The sequence below is a fragment of the Aplysia californica genome, unplaced genomic scaffold (genome assembly GCF_000002075.1).
Source record: "Aplysia californica isolate F4 #8 unplaced genomic scaffold, AplCal3.0 scaffold00010, whole genome shotgun sequence".
Classification (NCBI taxonomy): domain Eukaryota; kingdom Metazoa; phylum Mollusca; class Gastropoda; order Aplysiida; family Aplysiidae; genus Aplysia; species Aplysia californica.
The window spans coordinates 2,599,004-2,621,227 of record NW_004797280.1 but is presented as its reverse complement, the minus strand read 5'-3'; the positions used below and the strand labels follow the sequence as shown (position 1 = coordinate 2,621,227).

Sequence of the window (22,224 nt, the reverse complement as noted above, 5' to 3'; positions counted from 1 at the left end):
AATCTTTGAAAAGGTACAGTGGATCCCATTTATAACTATCTCTGTTAGTGTTATTGCAGGATTTTGGCAACAGCAGACTTATAACTTTTATAGAAAATCCAAGAGTCCGATCTCTTCTATTGTATAGCAAAAATAATCTTTTACAGCTTGCATTCAGAGACTGACATGCTCAACAATAACTATGGTGTGTCATTGACTACTAATGAAGAAAGAAAACAACATCCAACATGGTGAACTGCACTTGCCGTGATCCACAGTAGGCCTAAGCTGATTGTTTAGCTTACACATTTTGTCATACTGTGTGTGCAGGGGAAGTGGGGGAAGCTGGATGCACTTCCCGATGTCGATGCAAATCCAGTCAATGACTAGTGTGATCTCGGTCTAGCTCGACATTCCCATATTGCCTCCCCATATGGTGGTGAGACTTGTACTGTACTCAGGAATTTCATGATTGATGAATGAAAAGTTGGCACTAGAAGAAGATTTGGGTGTGTGTTCCTTTTCTTAACATTACTAACAATTGTGATTCAATTGCAAATACAGTGGAACTCAGATTCAACGAAAACTCGGATTCAACGAAAACTCGGATTTAACTAAATTTAACGATGGACTCCAACTCCATGTTTTTTTTTCTTCATTAAAATCAATAAAAATAACGTAGTTTCAAGGAAGATAAAAAAGAGTAAGCTCGGATTCAACAAAGTCGCTTGCCGGGTGAACATTCCCTGCTGACTCGGCTTTGCTCATTTTCTCCTGCAACGAGCTTTATCTCTTCCTGGAAACCATCCATGGCATCTCCATCATGAACCATTATTCGCTTAGCCAATTGTTTACATCTTATCTGACCAATCAGTGGCTCTCTTTTATACCAACACACCCGTTGTTGACACGCACACATGTCTTTGCATGTGTCAGGGTTGGACGGGCAGCCAGCACACGTATGTGTTCGTGTGACTGGGTGGAGGGGGCGCAAGTGATTCCGGCGTGGAACATCAGTAGTCAGTTGAGATACAAACATGCCACAGTATTCACCATCATTTTTCACCCTGGCTACTAATCAATGCTACAATGATATGATAGTCTTAACATACGTAATGAATTGCATGCTGGTCTGTGGAATCAAACGTTGCTGTATGCTATGTTATACACAGCAACATAACTTGTTCGGCTAACGATTCATTATAGATGATAGATGACAGAGATGTACATTTGAAATACATGTAATCGGACCTGTTCACAGTGTGTACCTGGAGGAGTTCAGTGTATTTTCCTAGAATTTTCCAGCATTTCTTCAGTATGGCATCAAAATAATCAAAGATACAAAACTGTCTCTCATTCGAAACCAAATTACTTTTAAATTCGATTTCAATTCAAGAAACCATACATTATACATTACTTGCTTCGTGCCTGTAATTATCTACACGAAAACCTCATGATCGCTTTAACGAATACTCCGATTCAACTAAATTGAAGATCAGGCCCAACGATTTGACTCTAAGTTCCTCTGTACATGTTAAATAACGTACAGTAAAAGTGCACCAAGTGTGCTGAAGACTGTATAGCATGGAGCTATTAAATGCAATTATTATCCATGCATTTCACATGTCTAGTTACCACTGATACTATTAGCATTACTAAGCTGCTAGAAAAAGGAAAATAAAGATGAGGAGAAAAAAATATATAGATTGAAAAAGACTGATAAACAGGCAGGGAGTTGTCTATTTAATAAAGACAATCTCTTGTTCATCATTAGTTACAGTTACAGTGTGTGTAACTGTAAGCTTGATCCCCTGTCAGTAACAGGACACCGCAAAAACAAGGATATCACTTCGGTCCCAGCAGTCCTTCTATAGAGTTGTTGCCCACTGTACTTACAACCCTGTTGTCCTCAGATCATTTAGATGCAAGGAGGTAATTGAAAAAGAAAAACATTTTTTAAAAATGACAGAAGTTTGCTCGTTAAAATAACAGTAATGCTGAGTGTCCCCTACAGCTTGAAAGGTAATACTAAAGATAGGTAAACTGGTTACACCAATTATAAGTCAAAGTCATAGAATAGATGCCATCCTTGGAGAAAAGCAAGGCTTAAAAAGTCCCTCGAAATTTTGAAATTTGTATCATTTATACTTGTCCGTCTCATTTTGGGGGTGGGGAGTGTGTGGCACAGCTTTCAGTCTTCAGGATATAATGAACATCTTCCATGGCAGTATACGTCAGCACACAGTTTATGCTCTTCGTTTCATTTAGTCTTCGAAAAAAAACGTCAGATCTGCCTGCATGAGATGACAGTACTTTTGCTTTTTATCAACTCCCTTTGTGAAGGGAGCTTGGGCCTCTATGAATTGAGAAAAAAATCCTACAATTTTTACAAACGTGACCAAATTTAACCTCCCCTCATAAATCCCCCTTCCTTTCCTATTTAATACTCAAAGCAGTTAACCCCTTCGGATGTTAAGATAATACTTTATTATTATCTCAGAGGGATATCTTCAAAATGTTCATCGCTGGTATGCCGGAGATCGGATATTACATCATGAATTCATTGGATGGAGTTCACCAGTATACCCATGATCGAGAGGAGTATATTACTCATGAGCTAAAACACAGAATTCTGTCCCTAAAAAGGAAGGGAAATCATCTGTGTGGAATTACGAACTTGCAACTTCCTCTTCCATTTACAAACTGTTTGCATTTCAGCTTTTACAACTTTGTAGCAGGCATTTTGAAATTGATAGAACCTTCTACCATTCCACCATGAATTCAGGTGATGAAGAACCAGGAAATGGTTATGAAAGTGATACTTCACACAACATACATGCACTCTTATGCAAAACTTTTCCCCCAACCTAATATTTATATAAATATATGCAGAAACCATTTCTAAACAAGAAAACGTAAAAATTTGAGGGTCATGTACTTGAAGAAAATTTTTATGGTCTTTTCCCCAAACAGAGTTTACTTTTTAGCATTCTTGCTAAAGGAGGCCACACACTAGGGTGTGACAAAACTGGGTGACCACCATCTGAAAGCGTTAATCCATAAGATACCTCAATTGTTGCGAAATATGGTAATTGAATTCTTCAAAAACATACAACAAAACAGAAAAATGAAGGAATATAAAGTACAAATATTTCACTTTATTTACAATCATAAATAAGAACACATGTTTGCAAAACTGATCATAACGACCTACAGTAAATCGAATTTTTTTTTAAAACACAGCATGCAACATCAACATAAACAAAAAGGATAGAACACTTCATTTATGTTCCGTGAATACGCACCCAAGCAATGAATCATCTCGCAGAAGACATAATACCATTTTTACCAACTTGCTTACCACCATTACAAAAGAAAATAATATCAAAACGAGCCTGTGTTCTATACATGACTTTCTCTTTCATCATTGTTCTAAGAAGCGACTACAATTACCATAACCCCAATGCAGCCGTCCTCGTCCTGTACGATGTGACCCTTGGAAATAATTTCCTCATCATTAAATTTAAAGTGAAGACTGGGTTGCATTATCAACCCTTTTCTCAAAGTCGTACAACTGCTGCATTCATGAATACTGACATTATATCAAACATCAATGCAGAATAAAGCATATTTACATAAGACATTAATTACTGCGTTATTGTATCCTTCTAGAAAGTAACTAGCCTCGCTGAAGAGGAACTGAGCTCACCAATGCTGCATTTGTCAAGTTTCACTTTTTTGTGAACCTTTTGAACAGACAGGATCATATACATTATGCAACTGATGAAACTAACACTAACTCATTACTCATCCGTACAAACCACATCAACGACGAGCATATGTCCCATCTTTTTTCAAATCAGAAAATGCACTAGAAAGCCTCGAGGTTGAGCAAAAACTTAATAAGACCTACTATTACATTCTTAGTGTATCCTTTGACAATTGTCCTGACCTAAGATACTGGCTTTATTATATCTATTTCTAGCATATCGCCACAATCTACCAGCTTAATGGCCCACACAATAAACCCATGCATAACACTGCCTTCACAATGAAAGCATGTCAAACCATAATTTATTACAAAGCAGTTGGCTGCCTCCATCAGTTCCTTGTTGTGCACAGTGAGTAGCACTGCTTTTTTTTTATTTAAATACTGTACCAGCTTGGCACCAAACAAGCTACACAAAAATATGGGCCTCTTTGCAACCTCATTGCTTAAGTACTGTAATGGTAATATTAAAACATTTGGGCAATATTATACCGCTCAACTATAAGTAGCAGTGTAAAAAAATCTTCATCTTCTATGCTATTTCAGTTGCTCTCCCAAATGCATGTGATATGGTAATAGAGGCATTTCTTTTGCAAAGGGAGAAAAGGGATTATATTATAACAAACACCTAGTAAACTTGAGATTCTCACTGTTTTTGTTGTCACTTTGTCACTAACGCATCATTATGAAATCACTGGACCACTCATACATACATACATACATACATACATACATACATACATACATACATACATACATAACAAAAACTAGCATTTGCACCCTCCTCCTCCACACACACACACCCTGAGAGACATGCTTTTAGAGTTTGTCACTATTCTTTGATATTGTTTGCAAGCATGTTGCCATGGTAGGAATAAGGCCAAAAATTAACATTCACTACATTCAGAAATTTCATAGACTGTAGCATCCGAACTATATCATTTCTAAATTCATAAGAATAAGATTTTAAGGCAAAAGCTACTGCCCAACAAATAAAGGATAAGCAAGCTAGAAGAAATTAACCTCATCACTTTTAGAAACAAAAAGATTTGTACTGACTAATGGCATGCCAAGCACATACACCGACAGGAACATACCTATGCTGTTCATTGTGTCTGCAGGCATACAAATTCTCAAATATGAAATGGTCAACATTTTCAATCACTTATCTTGATGAAAAAATCAAGACCAAGTCCTTTTAGTACTGACCAGTTTTAAAGTGAGAAATGCAAAAATGTAGTACATCAATGCACTAATTCATCCTCTTGGAAAGATTAAAGATTGACACTAACCCAGAATTCCCCGATGAAGAAGTCTGATAAAGGATGTCAAGTTGCAGTGGAGTCAGGTTAAACAGAAAAGTTAATCCAAAAACAGCAGTAAACCAAAAGAAAAATAGAATCCCGGCTATTTTCTCTGCAGTTTGAGCAATCTCTCTAAACCGAAAACATGGCTAAACCAAAGAAAATCTGGCGGCCCTGCAGATTTCAATTTAAGCAGACATCACTGTATATAGTTATTGGACAAGAAAAAAAAGATGTCACTTGTTGAATGGGGTGGTGTAACCATAGGTTGCCATGGGGATATAAAGTATTGAGCTACCCGTACTGGAAATGCTTTGTGTCTATCCTATTGTAAAATACTACTTAGTACAAAGCTATTGAATTTTGTGGTTCTTGTCAAATTTATCTTTAAAAATTAAAATTCTACTGTCACTAGTGTCAGTTTGAGAAAATGTTACTTTACTGAAATGTTACTGCAAATACCAGTTGAGCTGGTGAATAATACCCCCCTCAACCCTGCAAATTGACTGAAGAGTACATTTTCAAGAATAATGGATTTTTAAAATAGAAAAGTTCCACACAAAAATAACATGATATTGCAAGAATCCTGATTCTAAGTGGCCCCAATTCAATATCGCAAATCTGTGATAGACTTCACAGCCTTAAGCTTCATTTTTTTTTTTTAAGGGATTTCTTCACACAAAATGTCCAAAAGGAAAGAAATTAGTCAATCAAGACACTGGCCTGCAAGCTTCATCATAACAAACCCTTGGTCATCTGAATCACGAAAGTGGGGTTAATTAGTTCCTTTTTTACTCCAATGCATAGCAGACAAATTCAGAAGCCTAGAACAATTTTAAGTGTACTGGGGATTAGGGCTTAAATCTAGATAGTTATTCACACTGCCTTATCAAAAAAGAACAAAAAGTAAGTTGGCCCACGAGAATGTCTCTCAAAATATTTTACCAAAGCCACTATTTTTTAATACCAACATTCTTCATGTCAGAGAAATAAACCCATAACAAATGAGATATGCAAACAAATTTTCAGCCAGAAAAGGTGTCTTTGTATATCCCTTTTGGCAATGTCAACAACCTGCCCATCAGTATTCATGAGAAGACTAGTTTGAATAACTCGTTACAGCATTCATTCATCTGTATTATACACCTTTATACACAAAATACACCACTGCTACAGGCAGATTTTATTGGCTTTTAATGAGACCATCAAACCACTGATTTGTTAACTTCAATGGGCAACAGTATAAGGAGTACATGTGTGAATTTTGTGATATGAAAGAGTAAGAAACGGTGAAGCAGATGGATAAAAACACTCTTTCTTTCCCCACAAATCCATAAAGTATTTTTATTAGAGCATAGAATAGACATTCATAAGTTGGAGCATACTGTTATATAGACTAATGGATAGACCGACTATACATAAGATGAACTACGCTTCACTCTCTCCCTCTATAGTTTGTTGATCCTCCAAGATGGGTACAATGAGATTATCCTTGGACATGAGATTGTACTTGATTACAAATTTTGTAAATCTTCGACACAGGTACGTCTCATTCTGAGGTAGAAAGAAGAGAAAAGCAAAACTAGGTTAAAAGCCTGCATCAAGTTGCTGAAACATGTATATCTCACTAGGCTCAATATTAATAGAACAATGAAGTTTGGAACCATTCATTTTATCACAATCTCAAACAAATGACCCAGAGCTAAAAATCAGTACATATTGCTAAATTGAATAATTCTTAACTTAGAGATATAAATATTTTAAGCTAAAACACGGACACCCAACATTTACATTATCAAAAATTAAATATATGAATTCTTTTAAAACACTTATTATAAACATATACAGCCTAGCACACAGAACAGTTTCAAGTCCCAAATTTATTTCTTAATAAATTTTCTTGTATTAAAAACCTGTACACGGCAAAATTGTACATAAAGAAAGATTTCAACGCCCCCGGCAATTTCTCCATGTACGTGCTATACTGTATGTAAGGTATAATGATATTTCAATTATAAGCATGACTAAAGGTTTAAGAGTAATAGTTACAACAAAAAGAGCAGTAGGTATTCAAATTTGAATGCTTACCTCATATTCATCAAAAAGCGTTCTGTGGTGGAAATAAGCATGGGAGAATATTCTGTACACCCTTCGACAAACTGATCCCAACTTTGCTACTGAAGAATCTTTTATGCTTACTCTGAGGAACAAAAGCAGTAAAAAGAAAAAAAAAAAGCTGTGATAATCATAATCTTTTTGGATTCAACTACACACATGAAATGCTGCTTGTACAAATCACATTGCAAGTAAGTATAGGGCAATTACCCAAAAATCAGAGCTTCCAGCAGGATCTTGATTTTTCGGGTCCAGGGCAGCGCCCTGGCAGGAGGTTGAAGTGGACAGCGTTCCCCCTTATGTTTGAGATTTTTTTGCTTCAGGGCACCCTAAATATGCCATTTCTGGCTATTCAAGCCTAAATTTAACAAGGTAATAATTGATAAAAAAACAAACCTAGCATACATCATTTTCTGCTTGTGTTAATCCATATAAATCCCAGGCCATGCTGTCTCCCTTGTACCGGTAATGTACAACCATAATACTTTAAGGTATCGAATAAGCATCTCCCCCCCCTTTTTTAATTTTCAGGGTTTTTTGCGCACACCCCGCTCCTTCTTTCGTACCCTCCCTGTTTATTATTTTCCAGCTTGCCACGACCGACAATCATCAGAATGAAACCTCTTTTTTTGTAAATGGCAAATTACCCTCAGTCTTAGTACAGGTATTGGGTTGGCTACCTCAATTTTCAGTGCATTTTTTAAACTTGTGTACAATGGTTTATATTTTTTAATGCATCTGGTTTGTTCCTGAAAGGGGAAAGTTGTCACAGTAACTTGTTAAAATCACTAAAATTTCCAGATCTCTTGTTCTTTTATTCACTGAAGGAGAAATTACACAGATTTGTTCCTACTAGTACTTATTAATTTTTGATCACTTGTCCATCCTCCCCCCCCCCTTTTTTATACGATACCTTAGGGTAATAAAATAACAACTAGATCTATATAGCTTGACAAGTAAAGTTCAACTTTTTTCCACTTGTGTTGGTTTGCACCATAATGTGTAGAATCCACATAATCCAAGGCCATACTGTTCTTCCTTGTACTGTACACCTATAATAGTATAACGGCTAGGCCTAAATAACATGACAGTTTATGTTCAACTTAAATCCACAACAATATTTACAAATAAACAAGTCTGATAAAAAAATCAAGCTCTCTTTAGTTTCTTGGCAGGCCCAAGATCTATTGAACCACATTTCTTCCTCTCGTTTACAGTCCTGGTGCTCTGCTGCTTGTGCTTTAAAAGTGAAAGACACTGTCTACACTTTCATATGAAAGAGCACTTCCGGTATGGGTTGGCTATTGTTGACTATTAGTAATTACTGAAAATTTTTATTTCCCATTTAACTTTTTTGTTTTAAAATCTTGTTTGCACTAATTTTGCGTAAATTTTTCCATTTGCTGATATCCGCAAATTTGCGGAAAACTGGAAGCACTGAAAAAGATAACACCAATACAACTGCATCAAATAGAATCTCCAGGCTCTTTGCCAAGCACTTCCATAGATATGTTCTAGCAAGGTATCTACAGAGATGCCAACCAAACAAAACCAAAATGAGTATTGGGAAATATGAAAATGTGTATTTTCAGGGGAAAATGTGTATTCTCCACGACCGACCGACCAACCAGTAAAATGTTCAGGGTGTCCAGCAATATTTCCTGAAAAAAAATTACGAGCTCACCAGCTCGAAAAAGGGAGCACACACGCGTACAATATGTATCCAGTCAACTACATGTCAGTGTTCAGTGTCGTACTGGGGTCTTGTTTGACTTAAGTATTTCAGTCTGTTATAATATTTTCCACTCATTATTATTATAAAAAATTAATCCTGTTTTGAGCGTTCGGAAGGGCCTAGAACAAGAATTTCGACTATCAAGAACCAGTCTTGGTGTCATGATTCATATTATGAACTGACAGACTAAAATTATTGCTCAAACTCAGAGAAGAGCAATAACTTGAAAGGCTCAAGTAGACCCGTGCACTGTGAGAGTTGTAACAACTGTGGGAGGGCAAGATGCAGTGACACTGAAAATCTGCCCGTCTTGAACAGAAAGCTACAACAAACACTGTAGGTATCATTTACTATCACCCATCCAATGACACGCGAACATTTTATTTCAATTACACAGACTTGCAAAGTATGAAGGGTCCACGGCCTGCACCAACGCGTGCTTTACATGTGCAGAGAGCTCTAATCAAAATTCTGAAATTTGCCTCCAAGTTTTTGCCCTCTGGTGTTGCCTTCACACCCCCCCCCCCCTCCTCGAGTGTATTTTAAAAAATCAATAATCCCCTCCCATAGTCCTATAATATTTTGCAAGGCCGTTACTCCCACCAAAGACGTCTTTGCTCACACGATGCCGCATTTATTTGTGATGCAAATGCGCGCAGGTTCAGTGACCGGTCACGATGGCGAGCCCGACAATCTAAAAACCGGACGACGCTTGTATTTTCTTTTCTTTTTTTCCTACAAGTAACAGCACAGAGACGAATTCGAGAAATTTTATTTGCACAGCAACACAGCGTTTACACTGCACAACCTGCATGTGACAAATAAGTTGCGTTATCAGTCCACCGCTTGCAAACTTCTCGGTGGTAACGAAAGCGAAAGTAGGTCTTGATTTTTCCCGATCAAGCCTTGGTGTCACATACATTTACGTCTGCCGCCATAGCCGCCTGTTCGCGTGAAAGTAAAACTTACTCTCGGAGGAGGACCTAAACGAATATTATCACAATCGCGACCGGCAAAATGAACTTACTGACCTTATCGGACTTGGTTTTCAAATATTCCAGTTCCGTGATACTGATACTATTTTGACAAAAAAGGGGACGTGTGTTAATTAGGTTTACTCGCCCAAACTGGATCTCGTATTTTTCGCATTCCAGGATGCGTATTTTTTCATGAAAAGTCGTATTCGCGTATTTGCGGCAAAAAAATCGTACTAAAATACGTAAAATCGTACTGGTTGGCATCTCTGTATCTAACAACTTAATACAGACTCTTCATGACCAATCTTGACCGTTTCACTCTTACATTTACTTCAAGTCACCGATATCCGTAAATCCTTTCAGTTGCCAAATTTGCCTGCTCCCCCCCCCAATTCACTCAAAAATAGCATGTTTGAACAACTGAAGTAATTTCGGCAAATATAGTTACAACTCGGACAACTAAAAAAATCAACTTTCAAAATACTGAACAACTCTGCGTGCGAAGTGATCGTAACCAAACAAAGACTTTGAAAGTTTATTTCATGAGCTACCTTGATGCACTATTTTGAACTTGTTCATACTACACTGCTGTGAAAACAGGCTAGTTAGAACAGTATTCTTTCCCAAACATAGTTGCTAGGATTTTTTTTAGATCACTTTGAAAATTTTTTATAAAAGACATATTAAGTATAGCACTTTAGTGGATCATTTCCCCAGTTTTAAGAATTCAGAGTATACATAAGGACAGTGAGCTATGTCGCAGTAATACTGTATTAATTTTGATACTATATTTTGGAAATTGCTCTCTTAACTCTTTATCTCCGAGGGGGGATAAACCCACTACGCCGGGACCCTTTTTTAGTACTAAATCTAGTAATGACGAAAACGTCACTAAATGGGTAATTAAATCGAAACTAGCGAACCTATTATGATAGTACTCACCGGCACAGCAGTTCCAACTGCGAGCCGCTGGGAGCGGCTTGCCGGAGATAAAGAGTTAAAAAATTATAGAAGCATTCAGTTGGCAGAAAAATGAAACGCATACAGCTCATATATAACATCTGACTCATTTCACACGTAGAAATTAGAAAACTGCATTGAAGTGTACCTGCTAGGAAAATACTTGTTGCTGTTTAATAGACAGGCTGCTCCATCCAGTGTGTGCCTTGTGTAGTCAATAGCAGGACACTAAAAATGGATCAGATAGTACATTTAATGAATGAAAAGAAACAACATACTGCCAAAAAGGTCATGGATTATTGCAGAGTATTCTTTAAAATCGTACCAATAGTTCCATAAAACAATGTTCACACCTAAAGATGTTAAGTGCTTTCCCTGCTCTCAATACATATAAAAATGTATCAAATATATGCGGTAGAAATGGTTCAACCAACAGACTACTGATTTACACTCTTCTTATTTCTCAAGAAAATACAGACACAAAAGACAAAACTAATAATGGAGACTTGCTTCTCCACATACACTATACAAACAACTACATTCATAGAAAAAACACTGCACATTATTCACAAACAATACATAATTGAGATTCCTTACTTCTTTCGGGGTCTTATGTGCAGCACAAAGAAATATCCACTGTTCTGTAGCTGTCATCTGTGTACAAGTTTCAGGGTTACATTCAGCCTGCAAAATGAAAGGAATGTTTCACAACATCAGATCAGAGGGTGCCACAAGGAGATCCAACTTACTTCAGTGTCCATAAGATAGATCAAATTTTTGCTTTACTTCATTTACTGAAAACTAAATGACCATCACTGTCTTGCTGAAAAGTCTTTGCTTCAACTCTATACCATTGATACCTTTCTTCATCAGCCTTCCTCTGGTGGGTCCATGAGGTAGCCCTCCGCAAGCATTTAAACAACTTATGGAGCAGTTGACTGTTACATGTTGAATGCAATGATCCTTGCCTTTCCTGCTGACACGCATACTGATTCTGAACATATTCTTATAATTGATACCAACATGAGCATCTCCAGTTTAGAGGAGGAATTATTTTACAATTTTAAGGCAAGATGCCCCTACAAACCAGAGAGGCATTAATTCTTACTATCCAAATAAACTATGTTTTCAAAGCAGTAAAAAAACCAAAAAAAACAGATCTTTAGAATTCTTCACTGATCTTGCCTGCAGGAACTAGGAATGGAACTCAGTACTTTGGCATGAGGAGGGGCAAGCATCTTACCTCAAGGCGAAAACACTAAGAAGAAAACTATAATAAAATAATCTACAGCTATGGATCATATACATCACTACGATTAATCATATTTCTGCCAAAACTTGCATGACAAATTTATAAACAAAACAAAATCTACACTGGAAAAAATTTCAAAGATATCAGTTCAAATTTAGTACAGCAATACAAGTTCATTTACTACTGAATACCGCAACATAATGTTATGTTCTGATCTACTCAAGCCTGGAGAAAATCAAACATAAAATAAATATTAATCAAGTTTCATTATTGACCATGAAAAGGACAAAAAAATTCACACTTGCTTCCTTCCCATTAGCTTAAAAGTAACTATCCTGCATTTTTAATCAGGATCTGAAACAAACAAAAAACAATTCCTTCCCAGACTAAATACAGCTGAACCTGCTCTAACAGCCACCTGTCCAAAACAATCAACTGTACAAATGACCACTTCCCCATTGTCAAGGGTGTTTTTTTCTGTATTACAACCACACTGTCCAAGATATCCACCCGTCTAAGAAAACCACTTTTTTCCACGACAATGGGTGGCCATCTGTATCATAAGCAAGTTAGACTGCATACTAAGTAAAACATTCTATTGAAAGTGTAAGCCATTAACCGAAAAATCTTTCTCTAATTCAATTTGCGGTTCATGACTGCCTTGTCAGTTTGAAGGCAGCTGATGAAATTTCAAAGAGCTCAAACACTTACACATTACCCTGAAAAAAAATTATTATTTTAAAGGACTTTAAATTTTGCCATGCATTGTTCCGAAGCTTCAGCAAATCTGAAAAACACCTCATTGACACCTTTGTCCATCAAAAAAGAAGCAAACAAAAAATACCTTGATAATAATAATGACAAAGGTCTTCAAACCATAAATACAGAGGTATTTATTATTTCAGCTGCTTTTTGCCCTTTGAGTACTCTAATTTTCTTTTTCTTGTTTTAAGAGCTACTGGACCTGCATTCAGTGCATAGTGCCACTACAAAAGAACACAATCTTAAAAATTACCAACCTGCAGCTTGACAGCAATACCATTCAGTTCTAAACAAAACTGCCTGAAAAAAATAAATAAATAAATAAAGATTTTTAAAAATTCATCTTCACTATTGAAACTTATCCCCCTTATGTTAGCCATGATAATTTAAAGAAAAATTTCTAGATCAAGGCATAAACCATCCACCTCCACAAGTTACAATAAAATGTTTAAAATGTTTTACTTGTCCTATACTGACAGTCAAACAACTCTTAAATGAAGCAATAGACAGATGTGCATTGTGTATATTACTTTATTATGTATTTGTATGTGCACATTTTGTAATGATCCGATGTGTAAGAGTGCGCGTGTGATAAGCAAGTAGACACATGTGTGTGTGTGTGTGTGTGTGTGTGTGTGTGTGTGTGTGTGTGTGTGTGTGTGTGTGTGTATGTGTGTGTGAGCGTTCATTTGGCGTGCATGTGTGTGTGTGTAATATGTACCTGAGTTTATGTGTGTGTGTGTGAGTGTGTGTGTGCAAGTTTGTGTGCGCGTGTGTGAATATTGTTTGTACATGCATTTATGTAAAGCGCCTAGAGGTGTGCTCACACGGGAGTGGGCGCTATAGAAATTATCTACATTATTATTATTATTATAATATTATGTGTACATTTCTGCCATTCTCAAGAAATGAGCATAGCTGGAGCACCTCTTTTCTTCTATTTGTAATAAATTATTGGGAATTCGTATGAAATCAGGACTTTTTCAACTGAGAAACAACAAGCAATAAATAACTGATACAAATCGGCCAAAGTCTATGACTTTTTGAAATATATGCCCACTACTTTTGAAAATGTGTTTATTCAGTTTAATTTTGTTGCAAGATGATAATACAGTTTCTTTACAAGGCTTGGTCATAAATGTGAAACCCATTAGACACTGCAAAGATGCTCAAAATAAATGTACAAAGATGCCACTGTCAACTACAAAACAATCAAAATGAGATGTCTCATCAAATCCAGGGAGTTACGAAGAGAGAACATGAGTCTGACCTTGGATGTCATCAAGTACCGCTTTTTTTAAAATCAGATGGTTACTGTTTAGCTACATATCTACCACAAGATTAGAAGGAAATTTTACAATAACTTTCTATCTTCATAAGCCACATTAAAGGATTTTATGAGAGTATAAATTGTGCAGCAATCATATCAATGCATAGACAAGTCATATTTTGGCTTTCGTTACTTCCTGTAATAAGGGGTAAAATAGTAGCCATTACCAAATAAGGGGAGAATGGGGGCTTTATGGAATAGCATTTAAATGTACTCTGACAACTGTGTTTACACATGATCTGTCTCGCGCATCCTCAACAAGCAGGTACATACTTCCTAAAGGCCTTAGAACAAAAGGACAGACAGTAGTCAGAAGAAGAGTGTCAATGAATGGAAGATAGAAGTACATTTTCACGGATTCATGGAAAACTATCGTCACTGCTTCATGATCAAAGCCATCTGGTTCGGTCACTTAAAAAAAAATAAATAAAGATTTCTATTTTTTTTCAAAAAACTGATAAGGGTTTTTTGGAAGGAAAAGAAGTTAAGAGAAATCCATTCTTCGAGGAGGGGGAGTTTATCAGCAGACCTGCACTTAATCCTGGAAGCTAAAGTCTCTCGAAATACACTCTGCAAACAGAAATATTACTAAAACATTGCAGAGTAGACAAAAGAAGGAAAACAGAAATTTTTCTTTATTATTTAACAGTAAAAACTTTTGATCAAACCAAAGTAAATCTGAGCCATACCTCAAATGTTCATATTTCCAAACTCCTTCGTCCTGGCCCTCCGGAGGATTCAAAATTTGTTCGACGTTCGTGAAATCTTTCCTGATTGCTTGTTGAATGAACTGAAACAGGTAATGACAGTATATATAATATATGTGTGTAAACTATACATTTTAATATTTGATTACCATCACAATACCAAATACAGTGGTCTCTACCTAAGATCCCTTTGCTTACAATCCCGGTTCACTTAAGAAACCGATGTTTTAATACTATACAAAAGACACCCCAAAGAACCCACTCTGAAGGAAGACATTCGGCTAAAATCCCGCCATTCAGATCATAATTTACAAAACAAAAACTTGGGTGGGCACAGCTGATCAACCAGGCAGTAAAACTTTGCGACCAATCTACTGCCGGCAGCATCACAGATCATCCACTTATGAATATGATCACATCTCCGTTGTAAATCTCCAAGAAACAGTACAATGTTTGCCCAAGACAAGATCACACTTCAGTATGAACTCGTCAGCACATTTGTGTTCCCCAAACATCCCACTCTTATCTGAGCTCTCCGCCTGAACTTACATCACAAGCTGTGTGGGTAGAGCCTACAAGTTTTCCCTGCTTTTGTTTCCCTGATCATTGCAGCAGTTCTTTCTGCACCCCAATTTGCTAGACTAGTCAGAGAAGGAGAGCTATACATTTTCAACAGGTAAAGGGGAGAAGCAATAGGATCGGCATAAATCTTGAGACAATTTCATGAACGAACATTGCATGCCTCATGCCATTGTGATTGGTCATCAATGTTGACCACTCTTTGCTCCCATTAAGTCATGAGTCATAAACCCACCTAGGGGTCACGTCAGTTCATTTCTGAGAGTAAGGGGAGACCTTCTTGCCAATTATGGGACTGACCATGAGTCACCGTAGAGTATCCCCTCGGTGCATCTGTTAAGATCCCGTATTTCCCTTGCTCCCAGGCACTGGGATCTTTAGCAGAGACTACACTGTATCCTGTACTTTGAAAAGTCATAAAACTTACGTTTCTAAAGCAGGGGCAAAAAAAGTAAACTGGCAAATCTTAGGACACATCCACTCACATTCCATTGTCGTCATCACTGCACACACACACACACACACACACACAGAGAGAGAGAGAGAGAGAGAGAGGGAGGGAGGGAGGGAGAGAGGGAGGGAGGGGGAGAGACAAAGAGACAGACGGAGAGAGAAAGACTCCACCATGTGTTAAGGGCATAAAGAGGAAAAAAGAAGTTTTACATGGAAAACGAAAAAAGCTTTTAGTTGGTAAGATTGCTAAATGTGTAAAACAGTTTTACCTCCTGATAATTGTAAGCACTGACCACTCATTCCTTCATAATCCTAGTCACGTCACATTTATTAAAATCTCAGGCATATATTTACCCTAAAACTTTCAAAGGCTGTAACTTATCTCTATACTATGACAATAACGGCATAATTTGTATGCTAAATAACTCAGAAGACCGTCTTGAGGCAGGACAAGAGAAACACATTATATATATAATATATATGAACAGTGAACATGAACATAATGATACATACATCATCATCATCAAGAGCTATATCTGCAGCAAACATCTGCAATCGTGGTTGTCAATTCATTCCTTTGCTTGGATGCTCTTAACAAAAAAGCAACAACACACACATAGTGAACAGAATTTCTGGTCTTGAATTTTGTCCTAAATATAAAGAAACCTTTGTATTAAAATGTACACAATATATAGCGAAATTCGTACATATAAAAAGATTTTTGCACCCTGCCGAATTCATTTTATGTGTTTGGAATGTATTATATTACATGAAATAGTCAAAGATCTTTTCTAAACCTTGTACAGTACTCACTTGCTGAACAGCTAGTGTACTATCCATCTCATCAAAGGACTCATCTTCCCAGTTGCACCAATCCTAAAAATAAATAAAAAATATATAGTAAAAATGGAAGCATCATGAAAAAATTGTGGTGTATATATGTTTATTTTCCTTGAACCAGATACAGCTTAAGTTGTATAAAAAGATAAAATTAAAAAGATTAATATCATTACATATATGGACACGAGATGAGAGAAAACCTGATTATATACTTGGAAGATCTGATAGACAGCAAAGAAATCTATTACAAAGTAATGAGAATAAATAAACCCATAAATTATTATAAAGACTTAAACTAAAATTCGAACACTGAACCTCCTTTGACAACTAATGGCTCATTTTTGTTTAACAGATGGGATTTTGTTTAACAGATGGGATTTTGTTTAACAGATGGGATTTTGTTTAACAGATGGGATTTTGTTTAACAGATGGGATTTTGTTTAACAGATGGGATTTTGTTTAACAGATGGGATTGTCCTTGTAAATGTTTAAAAAACTGAAAAGGGCTCCTCTCCATGAAGCATATATCTATATGGATATATGTGATGTGAGGTCAACACAATGCAGTACTCATACTCTGTGTCAGTTCACAGCAGTATAGCCTTAGGACCAACCATTGCCAAAACACTGACAGACTGGATTGTCTTTGTGAATGTTTCGAAATCTCAACTGTCAGTCTACGCGCCCACCAAAATAAGATCACTTCCAGGCCAGGCTACTGTACGACGTTTTTGCATGGTGTAGAACAGACTCAAGACAATTCATGTCCACCGCGCTAGACCACCTAGGCTTAAACTATTTTAAGCCCAATGTGTTATGACTACGAGAACAACAAACAACACAGGCACAGGCGATTTATTTATTTATTTACATTTTCAGCATTGTTTCTGGTGTGTAGACTTATAGAGATCATATAAGTACAGGTCTAGACAAGACTGTCTTTAAAAAAAAATTACGCAGAGGCTTGACCCTGGCATACATTTTAGCTCATACCACAAAGATTCTCCACTCGTGTAGAATTTTTGCTCATACGACCGCGAAGGCTAACCTATTTTTAGCTATCTAGATAACGAAATAATCTAGGTCAAGTGCTTTAATTCCATTTTTTTTGCTGTTTTTCAGTACAAATCTACTATTGTACAACATATTATAATGAGATACAACTATATTGATAAATTGATAATGTAAAGTACAACGAACAAGCACAAATGTACTTAAACATGCAAATTTCCTTCCAAAATGAGTCGAATCGAGGCTTTCTTCGTCACATGTACGGCTGACAAAGAAGCGTGCATGCAGGAAAATCGCGTAGTCTGGCAAAGGAAGTCAGTGACTGACAAAAACGAGCTCATTTGCATGTATATATGAGCCTGGCCTGCAACTGACGAGAAATGCCAGTAGACTTAGGGCCTAAAGGGCCTTCCTCGACGGGGCATGGGTATGTATCATGTGGTAAATATATGTATATATATATATATATAAATTATGAAGACTGCACAATGTGACAATGCAGTAGGCCTACACCTATTCCAGAAAGTATAGCTCTACTACTACTACTACGATCAGAGCTATTAATTAAAGTAAACATTTTTTACTTTAACTTTTACTTAGCATTGCTTTTACTTTTAAGTAAATAAAATGTGCAACATCAAGCTATCCCTTCGACTCTCAGTTCTCAGTCTCAGGCTGGGTTGGCACCTAATGGAGTTGGGTCAGGCTCGCTAAATCAAAGTCCGCAAGTAACGAACGGTTTGCTGGTACAACTCACAAACGAGCAGACCGCTAACAAGCTTGTGAAGATTTGTTCGTTACTCGCTACTATTCCGACATAGAGACAACAGTTCATTTAGTGAGCGAGCGGATGGACAAACCAACTAACGGAGCGACTCCTTCCATTTCATACTAATCCCCCCCCCCCCCAATTTTTAAAATAAATCTAACCACCCTCCTGCCCCCCATTGCAGATAGATCTAGGCCTTTATGGCAGAAATTTCTCTCCCCCTCTCCCCCCCACCCAAAAAAAACCAAGTCATATGGTAATTCTTTAAACTTCGCTTTCGAAATATTAGAATGTAAACAGTGTGACCCACACACAATGTGAAACGTTACACACACAGTACTACTTCATCAACCTCTCTCACTCCCTGTGGCATTTGAAACATAAGGCCAAAATAACAAACAATCACTATGGGCCTAACCTTGCGTTGAGTATGCCGTCTGCTAGAGTTCAACTTCCGCTGGCTGAGAGAATAAAAATAAAATTGTGGAGCGGACCAAAAAAAAAAACCTGTCCGCCCACTCCCCCCAACTCTATTAGCACCTTCAGTTCACACGCATTGTTGTGGCCCGCCTCCTTGCCTTGATTACCAGTAGGCCTATTCTCATAATTTTGTATCTAGATCTAGATCTAAATCTGCATCTAAAAATAAACAAACAAATAAATAAATAGGCTAAGTCTTCGGACGTTAAGTAGAGTAGTAGATCTAGACCTAGATATAGTGTTAAAAAGTAAAAGAGTAGATCTAGATAGAAGGACTTCCGTAACAAGCGACCACTATGACTTGATCTATGAGACAGACTTACAGAGTAGAACAGAGGGGAAGATCTGAAGGCTAGGCTAGTGCAGGGGTAGGGTTAGTAGGATTAGGGTCAGGTTTCGGTGATCTTGTAGTTCCGTTTGTTAAAGTCCACGATCTATTTGCTTACATCCAGAGAAGAAATCCGAAAGTCTTAATGACCAAATAGGCAACACAAAGAACAGGGATGCAACGTAACTGCAAAACATCAAATTAAAGTAAAATTCAGGTGGGGGAGGCATGCCCCCCTGACCCCCCCCCCCCTTCCACCTCCGTATTTTTTTTTATGTCAGGGAGCCAAGCCCCCCTGAAACCCCCCTATTCTTGATTCTTGGGACTCTCGTCAACGAAACTACAAAATCACACAGTTTTCTTTTTTATATTATGGCCAGCTCTATTTGGACTTGAATCCGAATAAAATTTTTATCTATTCAAACTCGAGTCCGAATATGGGTTTTATCTATTCAGACTCAGGTCGAAAAAAAAGTTTTATTTATTCGGACTTGGCTTCTAAATGAGTAAATTTATGAGAGTGTAAGGAGGTTACATTCTATAAATGTCATGGGGGGGGGGGGGGGGTTTTATGTAAAACTAAAATGAGAACTATGATTGCCTACTAGGACTGTAATTGTGTCAATAGTCAAAGGACTGCACTCTCATTAGATCTACCCAATGACAGTGTCTAAGTACATGGTAACCGACAACTCAGGGTCTTTCCACCACCACTATAGCATCATCATTACTTCCACCACCATTTGTCTTTCCACATGTTTAATTTCATTTTGTTGTTTGTGCACAAAACTGACAGCCGTGGCCTCTTCCCAACACCTCTTCCCCCAGCGAGCCAGGCAACATCGCTATGCGCAATCTCATTCACATTGGTCGACATAATTAACTTTGCCCCCGGCAAGGTCAGCTCAACTTAGTCGTTCTGTTCATACTAATGATGTAGGGAGGGCCAGTTTAGATAGATCTAGATCTAGAATCTAGATCTAGTAACTGGATATATATAATTAAAGCTCACGTCTCAACTGCTATAATCATAATCGAAAAAAAGTTAGGTATTTTTATAGAAGCACTCCCAATTCGCGTCACATCAACTACCGGAAGTCGGCTCCTTCACCACTTTCGTGCTGTCGGATATACAAATATAAGGTCAGTTTTTTTAGAAGGCTTAGTTTTAGGATTTCTTTTTGACAATGCATGCTTTTTTATAGAGGGGGGTTTCAGGGGGTCTCCCCTGACGTGTGAGCATGTTATAGCTGTGTAGTAGGGCGGGTGGAGGGGTTGAGGGGGGTGGAGACCCTCAAATAAAGTGCCATAACATCTAAACTAACCATTTGCGACGTTTTTCAATGCCAAAATAATTGTGTTCAGGGCCCTAAAAAGGCCGTCTTAGTCCGAATAACATTTTTTCATATTCAGACTCGTAACATTTTTTCATATTCGGACTCGAGTCCAAATAAAAAAATTTCTTATTCGGACTCGAGTCCGAATATGAAAAAATGTTATTCGGACTCGGGTCCGGAAAAGAGGAAGTGTCTTCGTTCTATATATCTAACGTTCAGTGCTTCCAATTTTCCGCCATTTTTTAGTTCCCCCCATACCTTTTCTGCCGATCCGATGCCCGCCGCCTCATTGATACTCCTCCCTCCCCCACCCCCCATGTTTCCCACTTTCTTTGTTGTAGAAAAAGGTAAAATTGAAGATTAGCAGACCACCTGGCACCTGCATATTATGAGCTGTGTAAAAAAAAAAAAGACCGATTCGTTCAAATACACAAGCCTGTGTCATCTCGATTGTTTACCAAGAAAAAGTTGTGTTGCTGTGTAGAGCTGAGCATACGGCAACTTTTGATTCCATAGACCAGCGCACAATTCATTACGTAGATCTACGTCAAGACTAGCTTATTATTGTAATAATGATCAGTTGCCGGGGGAAAAAAGACTGACGCGTATGCGACGTTCAACGTCCGGACCGATAGTGCCCTCACCCCGACACGCACACAGCCACACGTGTGCAGGCCGCCCATGCGACCCCGACACACGCTAACGAGCCATCTTTAATTGCTTCTAATGACCTCTTGACACATAAACATTTATTAGAAGTGCTATAACTTTTCAGGCCGGCCTCAAATTCATCATAAGATAATAACTCAGCTCCTGCACAAAACGCCATTTTGCCCGAAGTGATCCCGGTCTCTACCCAGCCTGAGGCGAGTCACAAGTGAGGCAGGACAGGAAGCCAGAGTCATGAGTCACAGGAAGTCGGAAGTCGGAAGTGATGTCATGCTGGAGAAGAATCAGAGTCCGAATAACATTTTTTCATATTCGGACTCGAGTCTGAATAGTCACTTCGCCCTAAAAAACCTATAAAAAGCTACAAAATAATACCCTTGATGCCTTGATGAGTCGGGAGGGTTTCTATAAATTTACCAAAAGTTCGTACATGCTGGAAATATTACATCGAACGTGCCGGGCAGGCCACCGGGGTCACTCAGTGTGTACTGTTGGTGTACAGCGCGCGCGCGCCGGGAAACGTGTGTTTTCGCCATGAATACCGCGGGAGTGTGTTAACCGATGATGAAAATAACGCTCTATCCTTCATAGCTTTCTATTCATAAAGTGTTACAAACACATGAATAACCCCCTCTCACAAACTGATAAGACATTACGAGTAGTTATATGCCAATTCGAATAACCTTTCTGGACGCTCTTGTTGTTATGAATGACCTGAGGTTCGAAAGGGGATAATTTAGCAATGCCAATCGCCCGCTGCGTCTTGGGCCGGAAATCGGCCTCCGTGCGAGGGGTAATTTTTGGGCCGCTCGGAATCAGAAGTGACTCTCTTCTAAGTATAGTTACGGGAAAACTCCTGGACGAAAAT

The 22,224-nt window shown here is 37.9% G+C and overlaps 1 protein-coding gene across 1 annotated transcript in view; it reads right to left on the bottom strand.

The window, feature by feature from the left end:
* Positions 1 to 3,117: 3,117 nt before the first annotated feature.
* LOC101856067 (MOB-like protein phocein) overlaps positions 3,118 to 22,224 on the bottom strand; it is a 22,047-nt gene continuing 2,940 nt past the window's right edge. The window contains exons 2-8 of the mRNA XM_005089916.3: positions 16,736 to 16,798; positions 14,873 to 14,973; positions 13,111 to 13,153; positions 11,437 to 11,523; positions 10,988 to 11,067; positions 7,141 to 7,252; positions 3,118 to 6,606 (exon numbers count right to left, since the gene is read on the bottom strand). Of these exons, the coding sequence (XP_005089973.1) occupies positions 6,481 to 6,606; positions 7,141 to 7,252; positions 10,988 to 11,067; positions 11,437 to 11,523; positions 13,111 to 13,153; positions 14,873 to 14,973; positions 16,736 to 16,798 (612 nt within the window). The 3' untranslated portion in view covers positions 3,118 to 6,480. The remainder of the gene's footprint in view (positions 6,607 to 7,140; positions 7,253 to 10,987; positions 11,068 to 11,436; positions 11,524 to 13,110; positions 13,154 to 14,872; positions 14,974 to 16,735; positions 16,799 to 22,224) is intronic.